This window comes from Oryza glaberrima, chromosome 11 (genome assembly GCF_000147395.1).
Source record: "Oryza glaberrima chromosome 11, OglaRS2, whole genome shotgun sequence".
In the NCBI taxonomy this organism is placed as follows: Eukaryota; Viridiplantae; Streptophyta; class Magnoliopsida; order Poales; family Poaceae; genus Oryza; species Oryza glaberrima.
Window position 1 is genome coordinate 21,652,953 of NC_068336.1, and position 16,167 is coordinate 21,669,119.

Sequence of the window (16,167 nt, forward strand, 5' to 3'; positions counted from 1 at the left end):
CAGTTTGACATCGTCAACAAACAAAAAACCATGATGACCAAAAAATGTGAACCACTTAAACTACACATATGCATGTCAAAATCAGGGAGAAAGCTACGTGTCTTACAGTTAGCTAAGAACTCATCTATCCATGCACGCGTCTCCGAGACTCCTTCTCTTCCCCCTTTTATATAGAAAATAGATGGCTGGTACCACTTTCGTGTGTGTGTTCTTCTGTTCCTGCTGCTAGCTCTTGACTAGTGATCACTCTGATGATCTCCAATGTGCCATCTCCATCAGAGATGGGTGATGATCCACACCGTTCAACACAGCGTCAATACTTTCGGTCGTGGAAAAAAAAATTAAACGCAATCATTCATGAAACCTCTCTTTCCACGGCCACCGTCACATCAGATATTAGGAGCTTTCATATATAAGCTCAGGTCATTATTAAAAAAACAAGCTTAGGTTTAATCTTGTAGCAAAGCCGGCTAGTCACAATCATTTATTCATGCGTGGTGGTAATTAAATTGAAAATGCATGGCGTAAATATGATGCATCCTGGATGGTTTTAACTGTTCCGTCCTGATCAAAGCATGTCGTTAGACATCGATGTCCAAAACAGAAAAAATGAAGAGGTATACTAACTTATTCAGAGATCAATTTAAATCTCCTAATTAATGCAACTTTAAACGATGACTGATGTAAATGAATGCAAATGTAAACTATGATGAAATTGTAAGATTATGAAGGTGCCTTTGATCGAGGTGAAAAACCTACACATGTTAACATCATGTCAAATATTTTAAAATATATTGATGCTCATAATTTTTTAATCTTGCGTCTAGAATGGTACATGTTCTTGCAACTAGACGGAGTAATTTGTCCGTGTAACAATGGTAATGCACTGGGGCCTAATTTTTTAGATGACTAAAAAAAATACCCGTGCATGCGTTACAACGGGTGAAGACTATTTTAATCTAATTATTGTTATACGGTTTAGTTAGGGTGAAATTTATTGTTGGAATTCTCTTATATATATATATATACACATATATATATATATATATATATATATATATATATATATATATATATATATATATATATATATATATAATCATGAGCTGCAATTAAGTGTCCAATTGTCTCAAGCTAGCATGCGGGTTTTTTTAAACAGATTTCTTGTACAACTCCTTCTATATTTCCAAAAGCGAACGAACTTAGAAACCGACTCAAATACGGAACTGTATTTCAAAAACGAACGAACTTAAAAACTGACTCAAACACGGATAACTTATCGAAGTACCAACAAAAAATATCTTCAATTTTTATAATACTAGAGAAATGTGGATGAAGGCAGAAGGTCGATGAGTTATCTTCCTTTTATATATGAAAGAATTAAATATAATATATCATAAATCTAACAAATAGTTGCAGAGATCGGTTGTAATTTAATTTTTTAATGAAATCTTTCCGTTAAAAAAAGATAAATCTAACATATAGCTTAAAACAAAGTCTAGAAAAATGCAGATGTTGACTTTTTTTTTTGAAAAAATGCACTTTCCGAAGTGCGGCATAAATAATTAGAAAACAATTTTGTGCCAATAATCCATTCTTACTGAGCATCATGATAGATCATGACAAGTGTCAGCCTTGGAAAGACCGACAATTATGAAAAAAGTTCAACATTATATTAATATCTTGCCGGCGGCTTGGCGGGCTATAGGAGCATTAACTAGTGCGTGAGTGTCACTCTTAATTCACTTTTGACCGGTTAATGACAGTGACTAGCTTGAGTATTGACAGAGGCCAATATACAACATTTTAATTGTTGGTATGTTTTGACTGCGTGTCAGCGTGCATATATATATGCACACTTGACAGCAGGGTAAAAAAAATATTAGCTAATCAACCAGCTTAAAGAGATATTCTCAATTTTCTTTGACTGGTTAATGCGAATTAATTAGGTGTGCCGCAGTTAAAGAGTACGCACGTAAGTGCAGTCTTAAGTCACTTTGACTGGTAATGATGATGACACGAGCTGAGTGTCTTACCCAGCTTGCCTTTCAATTCATGAACACAAATTCACTGCTGGTTATTGACCAAATATGTCTACGCATATTAACCACGCTAATATTTCCTAAAATAAAAGGAAAACCACCCATAAATCATTTAAAATTTGATATTTCATTCCATAATTAAGTTATTTTTGTTACAAATATCCACCCCCACCTCCTCGGTTTTATTATAAAAACCACCCAATTGCGCACCTACTTAACCGAATAAGACATTTTATCGCTGATGTAGAGTAACCACAAGTTAAGTTAGCCGAATCAATTTTATCCAAGTGCTTGCATTAGACTTATTCTTCATGTTTTATTAAACTTTTTATACATATAGCAAAACTCGGTACGATAATGTTTAAGCTCTCAACAACAATTCTATTAGTGGAATCTCCAAGAAAAGTGTACTTCTATAAATGTTTAGTTTTGGTAAAAAAACATGTTGATTGAGTTAAACATGTGTGGACTGACGACGACAACAACAACAAGAAGTATGGGGTAAATATTTGCAACAAAATGATTTATAGGGTGAAATGTCAAACTTCAAGTGATTCATAAGGTATTTTAAAAAAAACAATTCCTAAAAAAGGCTAATATTAAGTAGCTAGTACTCTCCTAAAAATATTATTAAGTAATACTTCATTAGAACCAGTTTGGATCAAAGGAAAAATGAGAAAAGAAAAGGGAGAATTGCATGTATTAATCCAAACAAAATATTTTCTTTAATATTCGAAATGGAGGAATATTGTTGTAATCTTTGTACATAATTTTTTTAACTAACCGTCACTAGAATACATGCACACACATATAATATCTTTTAATAAATTTGACGATGAGAGCCTCCCCTATAATACTTTCAGTAAAAAAAAATGGAGAAATGTTTCCTCATTCTCTTTTGGTTATTTTCCCCTATATATGGTTTGGTGGAAATCGAAAATGAGGTGAGATCATGAAAATTTTCATGGATAGTTCCAAATCTATATCTCTCTCTTTGTATCTACCCCTCTCTCTCTCTCACACACACAGAGAGATTTTTACAATTTCGTGAGTTTTACCCGCATTTGATCTGACTCACCCTTTCTTTGCTTTTCTAGATAAGTTTTAAACATATTTTTTTCTCTTTCTTATTCAAGTGTTGGAGCATTTTTTTTAAGATAACGTTGTGTGCCATTATATTTACAAGATTTTTAATTTTATTATTCCTATATATATCTTGAACATGTCTTAAGTATGTACTACTCTTAAGTGAAAATTAAGTTTCACAAATAAGGACATTATTTTTGCTTTCAAATTTGTTGATACACGCAGCATGCTGCCACTCCATTTCGGAAAAAAATAAAATCAAAGAGGCTTGATCCCACTAAAAACAACGTACAAGTAGCTAGTACTACACTCCATGGCACCTTTTTTCTCCCTAAAGTCTTTTGAGCCCATTCTTGGGGTCATGACAACTAAGGACCATAGAGTGCACAAGGCACACACCTAATAGCCTAGGCACCCCCTGGCCTGTCTTTTCCATGTAACTAAGAGAGAAGAAGAGTAGGTCTTGTAGTTTGGCAAGGCAAGTAAAGAGGAAAAAAAAAAGGGAGATTGCTTAGAGATCAAGAACACCTCAAAGCATGCCAAAATGCTCATGGGTTTCAAATGGTGAAAGGATGCATGATGCAAGGTGTGCAAGCAGCTGGGGGCCCACACAAGCAAGGGCACAAATGCCTCTGGGGAAAAAGTGGCCAAATTGATCCTATCCCTCCAGTGTCCAAGAAATTCCAAAAACAGTTGGTCAGTAGCTTTTTTGTTGCATTATTATGGATGCTCAATTCATATGGTGAGAGAGGGTGAGAGAAGGAATAATTTGTCCATTTATAAAGGGCTATAGGTTTACACTGCATCATGTACTCACGAAAAATTTGATCGACGACGCGGAGGAACTAGATTACCTTTCCCCTTTTCCTTTTCTTATGCGCATTGTCACATCGAAGTTCTTGGACATTTAATGAAAATTTAGGATGTTCTTTCAACGTCGACATGTGTGAGGATGTAGCAAAAGTGTTTTCCTCTAAGAGGCCTTTGTTAAACAATTATGGTTTACATTTATTTCCTTCCAAAATTGCTGGCCGTATAGCCTATAACCACCCTTTTCCCCTATTTGGAGTGTTCCATTTGGTCACATCATCCTGGACTTTATATGAAGTGGCCCCAAATGTAAACATGCACACCACAGATGATGTATTCACATAACAGGATTATATAATGCATCTTTACATATCAATTTGAAACCAGAAAGTAGCTAGCAATGCATGCAATCTAGACTGTAAATTAATTATGAAGGCATGCACTGCTGATGATTGGAGTGCACTTGCACAAACAAACAAATTAACAAGTGAAGAAGCCTAGCTAGGCATGGTAAAATATTTAGTTTTCCAATTTTGGGACCAGGCATATGACTGAACACATATATTGATATATCATTTCACCCTGAAAAAAGTCTGAAATTCCTTCACACAATGCAAACATGCATTTTTTGGTATATACTTGTGTAACGTACTAATTTAAGCGTCCATTTTTCGTTTTCTGGACTTCTCCATTCGTCATACCGTGGACCACAGAGGGTAGCCCCAAAAGTACATACGTGTACATCATCATGCTACATGACATAGATTATCTGACCATGCATTGCAACCATATACATTTGTGCTCATGCATCATATACCATGCATTCATATATACATGCAAAATCAATCAATAAAAATATACATGCTGTAAGCAGGCTAAGCTGCTTATAGGCAAAATTAGTGGATAGCCCGTGGGTTACCTATTAATTTGATCTATAAATGAGTTTATGGATCGACCCACTTATATCTCTAGGTGCAGCAAGCCAGACTACGACGCGAAAACCCGCGGATTACCACTTATTGACAAATAAGTAGATTTGTGGGTCGGCCCGCTTACATATCTGTATATAGTCCCATTGTTTGGCATATTGGAGAAAAAAAAAAGCAAAACAACATATCTGTAAATGAAAAATGAAAAATAATTTATGAATAAAATTTTTATATTCATTTTCTTAACGATCTAAAAACAAATGCTAAAAAATAAACTACGATGAAAAACCCTAAAATCAACTTTAAATTTTAGATTAAAAATTTAAATTTTGGCTAATAAGTACTGATAAAAACATACAGAAAGGCACACAAAGAATCAACTTATTTGACACTGAACGATGATGATTAATTATGTATATAGCTATTATATTACAAAATAAAATGTACTTGTAGAGAACACACAAGCAAGAGTGTATATCAAATCTAATTGAACTTAATTATAAAAATTATCTGCACGCCAAGTTACGCTTGAAAATCCGCAAGATATGTAAGGCATGTTTGGTTTTGGAGCCAATTTCTGCATGAATAAAATTTTGGCAACTTCAGTAGTATCAAACGAATATTAAGCAAAATGATATGCTTGCTGTCGTTGAGCAAAGACCGGGATATTCTATTCCATTATCTAAAATCAAACAAATATTTGGTTTGCTACCAATGTTTGTTCATACTAGTTCAAATTATATGCTACAATCAAATTTGATAGTGTCAAGACTTACTAAGTAACCAAATTTTAGTAGGGTAAAAATTACCTCCAAACTAAACAAACCCATAGTTTTTTTAAAACTAAAATTCGTTACAAATATTTCTTCTCCAAAGTTAAAGCATATATACACGTACACACATCATCATACTAGGAAGAATATGCATGTCAGGTACGTGAATGGCTTTATTTTTTGTGCAAGGACGTACAAACAAATCATTTAATTTTGACCAAAAACCAAAAGGAGGTATACACAATACATACATACAAACATAAAATACATGTATACGTATGTACGTGTGTACTCTACCGCGAGTGCAGACAAATGATGCACCGTGTACAACACATGGAAATGATTTCTACGCCATGACGATCGATCGAGAGGCTACCTAGGTTGCCAAAAGGCCAAAGGAGAGATGGCCAAAAAGAAGACGAAATCGAGAAGCTTTAATTTCACTGCAAAAAAAGAGGAGAAAAATAAGACAAAAATAATGAATGATATGCTGTTGTTGCTGACGGTGAAGAGCTGCTAGTTTCAATGAGTGACGAGATCAGGTTCGGCTTTAAGAGAGAAGGATTTGGGCCGGCTCGGCCCGTTGGGCTCCAAGGGCCCATGGAAGAATGCCTTGCAAAAACATCAGTTGGAATTTTAGGACAGTTTTCCAACTTGTTATTGGAACCCGGGTTCATGTTGAATTCAATGTTTGGCTAATTGGCTTGAGCTTGGATGGAGGCAGAAGAACTCGGGTGAGTTTGAAGCTAAGGGTGTTGGGAACCTTTTCCCTCGACAAGTAAATCAGAACGGTAAATTAGCACATACTCCTCCATCCTATTTTGTGAGTTTACGTTGAAGTGTTCAACGTTTGACCATCCGTTTTATTTGAAAATTTTATGAAAAACTTAAGAAAATAAGTATTCATGTTTTATCATCTAAAATAATAAAAATACTAATCATAAAAAAATTTAAATAATACAGACGGTCAAACGTTGGACAAAAAAACCCACAACTGTACTTAAAATGGGACGGAAGGAATAATCTATACTTACTAATATAATTAAAAAAAAGCATAGTGGTGACGGTGACTCCAACCCTGACATATATACGCAATACTAAATCGTACGATCATGAGATCCAATGGCTCATGTCGCATCTCTTCCTCCGCATGCCGCCGCAGACCGGAACCACGCAGCGCACGCGCTCTTCCCTCTCTCGGTCATGGTCGCGTGTCAGCCACACCATTGGGATTGGCGAGAAAATCTCTAAGAGACGGGAGATGGAGTACATTGTGATACCTGAGCACGATCCCGAGCACCACTGGCTCCATGAGCGTCCGTGCGCATGAAGAGGACGTTGGATGTTGAGTCACGGAAGAGGTGTGTGGTGGCTGGCGACCGATAGGGAGAAGGGCAGCGGCCGTTGGGCGGCGGCGGTAGGTAGAACCCTGACGACGACAACTAGCGATGGGCGGGGAGAAGGCTTGCAGCTGTCGAGAAGCTTGATAGTGGAAGGCGGCGCGAAGATGGAATTGACCTAAAAGACGATGCGGTAGAGCCACCAATGCTCCTCCACGAAGGAGAGGCAGAGCTCAGAGACATCTGAACACATCGGCTTTTGAGCAGCTCGGCGGGGGTGGCTTTGAGCTTGGGGGCCGGGATAGGAGCTTGCCCAAGGTGACAAGGCGGAAGCCCCAGCCCTCATGCGCATAGGTAAAGACGACATTGCCATTACAGGTAGGACCAGGCCGCACCGCGCACGCGCTCCCGACTGTTGGGAGCCACGTCGGCCAGCGGCCTCCGCCGTCGAGCTTTTCCCCGTCAGTCAACACCATTCTCCCCACCTATTGGCGGCTGCCCTGGAGGTTTGGGTTGTGATGGGAAGAGAGGGAAGTGAGATGTAAAAAGATTGCCAAAAATTGTGAAATTGTGGATAACCATTTTTTTTTAAAAAAAAATCACTTGTCTTTGTGTCTCTCCTCAGTTATGCAGTATACACAATTGCAGCTAAACCAGAGGAGAGAGAGAGAGGAGGTGGGAACTGGGAAGAAAAAAATGGCGGCTTTGCTCCGCCACGCCGCGGCGGCGGCGGCGGCCGTGGTCCTCCTCATCGCGGCGGCCGCCTCCACCGACGGCGCCACCAGCTTCTACGCCTCGGACCCAAACCTCGGATCCGCCCGCGTCGTCTTCCAGGTTCGCCACGATCTCCCTCATTTTCCCGAGTTGCTGTTCTAAATCAGGGAGGAAAGGAGCGGTTTTTACCGGGGTTCATGGAGAAAACGGGGCCAAAAGTCGGATTTTGGCACGGTCAGATTCGTAGGCTCATCAAAGATTTCGGAATTGTGAGTTGTGAGTGAAGATCTACGCTGAATTCCGACGCCGTTGCTCTTGCTGTTCGCCAGATTCGTCCGACTGTTGGAGAATTGGTTTAGTGCTGTGTTGGAAATTTAAGAGTTGTGTTGCAATTAGATGTTGCAAAACAAGGGGTACAAGGTGTCAATCCTCATGCGCAGGCAGTGTTGAACTGTCCGTTCCTATGCTTATTGCGAGATTTTACTAGGATTAGGTTAAAATTTAGATGTATGCCACCTAGTGTGCAATTGGGAGAATGCCAGGACGCCGACCAGGCAACCAGTCTCATGTGGCATTCGTTGCTACAAACTTCTGATTTCCTAAAAATGAACAAGAACACTTACGAGGAAGAGGAAGTATGCATCTTTATTATATAAGCCGGTGACAGGGCTGAAGCTAATTATCTCGTCAATCAGGATTTAAAATAACAGGATATCTTAATATTTTGAATATGTTCTTCCATTTCAGATTCTATATCTCGTATTGGTGTTATAATATCACATCATTTTATTTTTCAATTTGTTATGAAATGCCTTGGCTAATGTCCTGGTGCAGCTAATACACACTAGGCAAAATTGGTTCTATAGCATCCAAAGTTGGTAGTATCTGTTCTTATTTCTGATTAGGCAATTTGATCTGCAGACAACTCATGGTGACATTGAGTTTGGCTTCTTTCCTCATGTTGCTCCTAAGACAGTTGAACACATTTACAAACTTGTGAGGCTTGGGTGCTACAACACAAATCACTTTTTCCGGGTAATTACCTCTTAGTGCTAACCTTTCATTTTTGCTAAACGACTTTGTCAGTTTCATTATGTAAAGGGTCGATGACTGGGTGCAGGTTGACAAGGGTTTTGTTGCACAAGTTGCTTCTGTTGTGGGTGGTAGAACTGCCCCCATGAATGATGAGCAGCAAGAGGAAGCAGAGAAATCGGTTGTTGGTGAATTTAGTACTGTCAAGCATGTCAGGGGGATTCTGTCCATGGGAAGGTATTTCCTTTGTCAATTTGTGAATACATTGTTGATGTTTTAACAGATCACTTTTGCTACCTTCTGGTTATAGCCAAAACAACATGAGCATGTAGTACCTTCTGTAATCCCTCAAAAGTTTATCAATGATTACCAGGTTGATAAAAGGATAGGTATTGAAGAAGATCCTTTATATATTCCATAGTTAATTTGTCTATTTGTCTAAATCAAAATGAATGCGATAGTTATTGGGCAAAGTAGTCCTAGAAAATATCATGAACTAATTTCCTTGGCGTTTATCTTGATTTTTTTATGAAATCACTTATTTTCATATGCCTGCAATGATATAACATCACCTATCACCTTTTCCCCCCCTTCTCCAAGGCACTCTGATCCAAACAGTGGTGGTTCTTCCTTTTCCATCCTTCTTGGAGATGCACCACACCTTGATGGACAGGTGTTCAACAATTTCTTCAGTGGTTCATGATTAAATACCAGGTGCTTAAATGATTAAACATTGATTCATAATAATTTCAGTATGCTGTATTTGGAAGGCTCACAAAAGGTGATGATACATTAAGAAAACTTGAGCAACTTCCAACTCGTAGAGAAGGCATATTTGTAATGGTATGTATACGTCCACCTGCAATGTACAGCATTTTCTTTTATGTAGGCATAAAACATCCTTTAGTTTTTCCTTAAATCACATAATGATTTCTCTGCTGCAAATCCTCTGTAAAAGGTTTGTAGTTAAAATAATGTATTCAAGTTTTTGGTCAGATAGATATTCCTTTTTTTTTTTGCCTCATTAGTGTGTGTTTTGTCCAAGCAGGCTCACTGAACACGCATGGCTTTAGAAATACTTGAACCCTTACGCAATCTTATCACTTCTATTATATTCTTGAACTTCGTGTCAAAGTGTACTAACATACATGACAAATGATGAAATGAAACATTAACATTTTTTTTTTTGGTTATTTTCAGCCTATTGAGCGTATCAGCATTCTGTCAACATACTATTATGGTAAGGAATTGAAAAGAATTAAACGTTTCTTGTTTTATCTCTTTTGGTGCTTCTAAAATCTTATAATGCAAACCAAATGCAATTTAGCATTATGTAACACATAATGTTTGACATACAGTGTTATGTGTTTCCTTAGAATGCATGTCCTTGAGATGAGATCATCTTTACAACGTTTTAGAATTTATTTTTAATAAAATGTATATGTTTTTAGATTTCAAGCTTTTAGTTTGTACCATTCAAATGTTGAATTTGCTCTAGTAGTGGAACAGGCAGGTGGAAATTTGAATATTGTTGGCATTGGGTATGTATAGAGATTAGATAGGTGTGTACCACGCTGATAAAGCAACCCTGTCATGTGATAAGAAACTATAATGTTAGCATCTAAAGTTCTGACCTTTACGTAATAATGAAGTAGTATTAATTCATGCCATATTCTAAGTTCAATTATTCTGATCTCTGCCCAATCACCAAAATGTCTTACCATATTCGGATTTCTGATACCGTACTTGCAAGTTGTCTAGCGCTTTTATCATGCCATGTTTATTACGCATGTCCTGATTAAGGCCTCTGATATATATATTTTTTGACCTGTTCTATGTTACATTTTCCAATGCTTCTCTATATTTTTATATCAACACATCCATATGCAGTATATTTTATCCATATATTTTATAGTGCACATGTGTAGAGCCGGCATAAACAGAGTTTTATATGTAGATGTTTGTAATTCGGATTTGAAGTGTTCACATTTCTGGACATTTTGTTATCTTATGCAGATGTTGATTTAGAGAGCTGTGAAGCAGAAAAGTCCATTCTTAGGAGGAGACTTTCTGAATCAGCATCAGAAGTTGAGAGATGGGTGAGAATCTTATGCTAGAAATGTTAAGGGGAAAACTTCTTACGCTATGACTTCAATGCAGATTCCAAAGAAATAGCTCATGTGATCAACTAAGTTAACTTATGTTTGTTTTTGCAGAGAAGAAAGTGCTTTGCATGATGCTGGAGTTATGTTAGGTGATTTTCTTGTTTATGATTTTTATTAGAATATGATTTACAAAATGGCAACTTGTTAGTTGGAAACTTAGAATGAAAATGATATCCAAATAATATTGATTCTTTCTTGCCTTCAGTTTTGTCCTGTTTGTCAGAAGATTATCAGTTTGCCAATTTTTAGACAGGAGAGCGTATCTTTCTTTAATTTTGGTTAATCAAAAGTGATCTTGTTCATGTAAAAGTTTCGGTAGCGCTTAAACAATTAGCTTGGCTAAATTTCATTTAACCACCATCAACTCGACATTTAATGTCATGGCAAAACCATGTAATAATCTTCCCTAAATCTTAATGAAATTTTGTCGGTCAATCTTTCGGCTGCCCGCCAAAAATATAACATATAAGTGAACTTGTAGTTTCATCTTGTATCTCTGTAGTATTTCCTTAATGATTGATCTCACCACTGAGCTTGTGAGCTAGTATCCTCATTGATTAATTACTTCTGCTACCTTCAACAAAGTTAGTGCCATGCGAATGCTTGTTATAGACTAATAGGTGTTAGTACAGTACTGTCTTGTTTTAATGATAATCCGGGAGTCACCATCGGATAGCAGGCTGTTGGTTCTCTATTCTCATCAACCCTGTAGAGATTAATCTCGCTAGAACTATATAAGTAATATAACTCAGTCTTTACTGAATGATAATGGCTTCTCTCAACTGTTAGATTCGACGTTGTTAGCAGATAATGCAAATGAAAGTAGTTATTTCTTGATCTCTTATTTCTTCCATCAATAAGTCTTCATTCTCCATCAATATGGAAGGAGAGGAATAACAGGGTCTTCAACCAACAACAGAAGCCCTAGGTCGAAGTGGCGAAGGTTATGGCTGCCGAGGCGGAACTATGGCGGTTAGTAAATGCAGCGGTGCCAGATTGCCTCTTCCTAGCTTGGTTCCACGGTCGCAAAATCTAGTCAGAGATTAGGCCTTTAGCTCCATTCTGTGTCCTGTAACCTGTCCCCTTCTTTTTTTCAGTTTTCGGGTCCGTTGTACATAAACTTTATTCCTCTTAATACAAAGATGCGCCGCTTGTGTATTCCCAAAAAAACTCTATCGTGGACCTTTTAGCACAGTACTTCATTGGCAAGTAGTAAGGGCTACAAGGATAAAATCATAAAATTGACTTGATCTGCTGATCAATTGGCTACAAGGATAAAATCATAAAATTTCAGTCCTTACAGAAAGAGAGAATGCATAGTTAAATTTGTAGTTGAATTTCTTCATTCTTTGCACATACTTGCCTGTCCATGTGTATTCAGTTTTCTCTGTTATGCAGCAGAACAGGTTCAAGCTTCTCCCTGACTTGATTGCTGAGGCCTGAGTATTGAAAGCATGGCGAGGGAACCCCTGGAATGGAATTTGTATGTTGTGTGCATTTATCCTAGCAAAATGCTGTAACAGTTCAATAGAAGTGTGGATAATTCTCTCTTCTTTTTTTCTGTTAATCTTTCCAGCACACTTGGATCTGTACACAACTACACATCATACTGAATTTGTCATTGCTTTTACAAAAAATACATTGTACTAGTATCTTATTTTACGAAAATATTGTATATTACCATCTCCATTTCTGCACCTAACATCTCAAAATTTGATCATGTGCCTTTTAGATTGTCTGTTGGCCTGAATACACTCTGAATTTGTGATTCTTACATATCACAAATCGCCAACTAGACAAATCCTTCAAATTTCAAAACGAAGGAAACTTGGAGAGCATATATATGATACAATTGCTGATTGACACAGTTGATTCATCAGAGATATCCTCCAAGTATTTTCACAACATGTGGGCACATTGCAGAAACCATTCCTGACATGAAATTAACTACTAATATAACAGCATCTACATACATTGATTCTTGTCTTAATCCCATTTCTTCCTGTATATATATCTTCACTTGCCTGCACTGATAACTGTACTTGTCACAATCACCATCCCATCCATGTGACTTTGTGAGAGTTTATACTACTGATGCATTTGCGGGATAATACTCTCTCCGTCCCAAAATATAAGCATTTATAGAGGGAGTACTACTAATATTACTTTCCCTGTCTTAAAAAAACAATCTAGGTGACGAATCTGGACAACCTTTTGTCCAATTCAATATCTTAGGTGAAGTCATATTATCACGTAAGTTAGTTTTTTTTTGGAACAGAGAGAGTACATCGTTTGCTAGCAGCTAGCAGCTGAAAACCAAGCCCCCAAGTTGAGGCATGTCGTCCCATGTCAGGCAGCAATTATCATGGAGGACCAGACATGATTCTGATTTATTTCTCCACCATTAAATATATATATCCAACGAAACCATGGAATCTTAGTTCCGCCCATTGTTCGTTAGGTCTGGCCTCTGTATCATCGATGCACATAGTTAACGAGTATCGTGTACGTAAGGATAAAGCAAATTAAAGAGGTGACGGAGCAAACTCCCATCTCCCTTCGGTTCTCGGAGAAATTTTGGAGGAATTCAATCTTCTAAAAGACTTTTTTCGTGTGGTTTTTTGGATCAAAGGAATAGCTACTCGAAAAGTCCTATGATATTCCTTTCGATTGGCTTAAAAAAATTCTTTTGTGTAGTATATCCCTCTCTCGTGAGGAGAGCGTTTTGTCAATTTAGTCACTATAATTCTATAGTTTCTTATGTTTCCGTGTTTTAAGAATTAGTATGTTTCAAATGAGGGATGACTGGTACGCCGTTTGTGAGGCAATTCATAGGGTTATCAAAATTCTGACATTAATAGTTTTAAGTCATCCAGGGATTTCTTTTTAAGCTAAAGCATGGGCAACAGCTTACTTATTCTATTCCCTATCCTCATATTTAGGAAAATTTGGTTAAAAATTGCATCCAACAGAATCCCTAACCTGTTTCTCAATAATTCAGGTTTCCAACTCCGCATATCTCGTTCCTCACTTCAAGGGAGCGAATTTTTGTTCCCAATAGCTCTCTCGAGCGCGCAGGCATAGCGCGATGTGCGCGTATGGGAGGAGTTTGGCTTAGAAAAACTAATTTTCTCTATTGGTAGTTAAAGGGATGGCCTACTTTTCATTATAGGAAATCAATGAAGCTTTCTGTTGGAGAGATAGGTTTTCTCACTTCCTATATTCAGTTTATGAGATCCAAAAAACATTGTTTTGGGAATTGATTATTGGGATACTCTTGATGATGCTCTAACAAGTTATTTTCAAGTGCCTAGTGATTAACTAGCTAGCGATGTCGTATACACTTAGATGTGTTTATCCTAAGTGGCGCTTAGGTCTATCAGAGTATAATTGGTAATGCCAAAACATTGCCTCTCCTTGCCACACTTCATGTTAAACAAGTTTAACCAGACAACTCATTTGTACTTCACAACCACACCTATAAAAGTATTTTCTCTTTCATCTTTACCCTAAAGTCATTCACTAAAAAAAGTGACATTTTTTCCTAGCTAATACAATATGTGCCATCATTTCACTAATCATATCTTAAGATAAGAGTGGTAGAAAAGTAGGGATGCAAGTGGACAGACAAACGAGTTTTTTCTTTTTGCCTATCCTAATTCTACTTAATTTCTTCTTTCAAATTTTGTACTAGCAAGTAAAAGATAAACTATAAAAATGAGTTTTTACGTGGGTAACGAGAATGCACGTACGTACCCCACAGAAAGTTTGACAAGATTATGCATCTTGTGCATCCTTGGTCTGTCGACCAAATTAACAACCACTTAATCAAAACCCTTTTGGGAATTAAATACTGTAGCAATATTGTCTCTGACACCGAGGAAAAGCCATGTGTAGTGTAGTGTGTTTGCCGAGGAAAAACATATATGTTTATGTTAATTAAATGGCACAAAACACATATGCTAATTCAAGGACATATATTAAAAATGCAGATGCACCCTCCTCTCCCAACCAAATAACCTTCACGATCAAGCATCCAATTTGATGTAAGGAATGAAGTCAACATATACAATTGGAGCATAACCTTCTCCATAAAGAAACTACATATAGAAGTTAAAAGGAAATTAAAAATGGATAACCTTGGACGTCTGGCACATGCATGTTTGTTTATCTAACATAATCTTCAGAAAAAGTAAATCAAGAATATGGTTGCAACCTACCCACAGGTTTGGAAAGACGGGCCCAATCAATCAATCAACTTTGGGAATTAATTCACTTCCTCCATCCCTGTTGAATGGTCGCAATACAATGGATTGATGGTTTTCTTTTCTTGATTTGTTCATATGCGCTGTCCAATTATGGTGCTTCATGCTTTCATGCATGCATGTAGCCAACAAGTTATGCTATGCATGTGAATGGTTAATCCCTTTGAAGTTAGCCATGTTTGAGGATGTGACAGGAGTCATAGGATAGAGTCATGCAAATTATGAGGAAGGGATAACTTCGCGTCTCATTCATCTTGAAATTTCACATGTCAGTGGAAGCACCTGCAGAATATAAGGAAGAGATAATTCCGCGTCTAACTAATCTTGAAATTTCACGTGTCAGTGGAAGCATCGTCGTGGTACATAGCTCCACCACCGGTTATTAGAAATACTACATACATACAGGTGCGGTTTTAATATAATTTTAGTAAGGTTGGGTTACGACTAGCCTAGATGTACACTTTCAATAGGATTTTAATCAGTAAGAGGCTAGGGAATTGTCACTAGTTTTCATTTCTTTAAGCATGTGTTAAGAGACACTTTCATGATTCATAGATGTGTAAATTTGGTGAGTGCATACATGATGCGGTTTTTGCGCAATAAAAAAAAGATTCACATATTAGTGGAAGCACCGGATTCGAGTAGAGTTGTGGTATATGTATAGCTCCACCGCCAGAGTTTTAAATCGTGATGCCTAAAGTACTATGTTATGGGATGCAGTCTCACAAACCATAATATTTTTAGCGAGAATGAGTTGCCACAGGTCCATCCCGTTTCACAATGGGATTTCTAGTAAGGCTAGAGAGGTTTCTATCTCTTCTCTTTGAGCATATATTGTTAAGGGGTGCATTCGTGGAGGCGTTAGTGCGGTTACGAATATGCGTTCTTCCTGTAATAGAAAAATAATGTATGTCAATCCTAATTTACGTGAGAGGGCAATACTCAACTTACATGAATAACAATATATAGACGAGGTTATTTTAAATTTTTAATCGGCAATAAAATCCTCTA

The 16,167-nt window shown here is 37.3% G+C and overlaps 1 protein-coding gene across 3 annotated transcripts; it reads left to right on the forward strand.

The window, feature by feature from the left end:
- The first annotated feature begins 7,607 nt into the window (after nucleotides 1-7,607).
- Nucleotides 7,608-12,580, forward strand: LOC127755596 (peptidyl-prolyl cis-trans isomerase CYP23). 3 transcript variants are annotated; one of them, XM_052281283.1, is made up of 9 exons: nucleotides 7,608-7,814; nucleotides 8,616-8,729; nucleotides 8,815-8,963; nucleotides 9,327-9,399; nucleotides 9,480-9,569; nucleotides 9,927-9,966; nucleotides 10,743-10,825; nucleotides 10,943-10,980; nucleotides 12,290-12,580. In XM_052281283.1, exons 1-8 carry the CDS (start codon nucleotides 7,608-7,610, stop codon nucleotides 10,961-10,963), a joined length of 777 nt encoding a protein of 258 aa, XP_052137243.1. In that variant the 3' UTR covers nucleotides 10,964-10,980; nucleotides 12,290-12,580. The 3 variants fall into 3 exon arrangements, with proteins under 3 accessions (XP_052137243.1, XP_052137244.1, XP_052137242.1); XM_052281284.1 differs by lacking the exon at nucleotides 12,290-12,580 and adding an exon at nucleotides 11,778-12,274; XM_052281282.1 differs by having other exon boundaries at nucleotides 7,609-7,814; nucleotides 12,293-12,580.
- Nucleotides 12,581-16,167: the final 3,587 nt, after the last annotated feature.

Coding starts and splice junctions, on each gene's coding strand:
- LOC127755596 (XM_052281283.1), top strand. CDS start 7,608: ATGCAGTATACACAATTGCAGCTAAACCAGAGGAGAGAGAGAGAGGAG. Junction 7,815..8,615: donor CCGCCCGCGTCGTCTTCCAG/GTTCGCCACGAT, acceptor TTTGATCTGCAG/ACAACTCATGGTGACATTGA. Junction 8,964..9,326: donor GGGATTCTGTCCATGGGAAG/GTATTTCCTTTG, acceptor CCCTTCTCCAAG/GCACTCTGATCCAAACAGTG.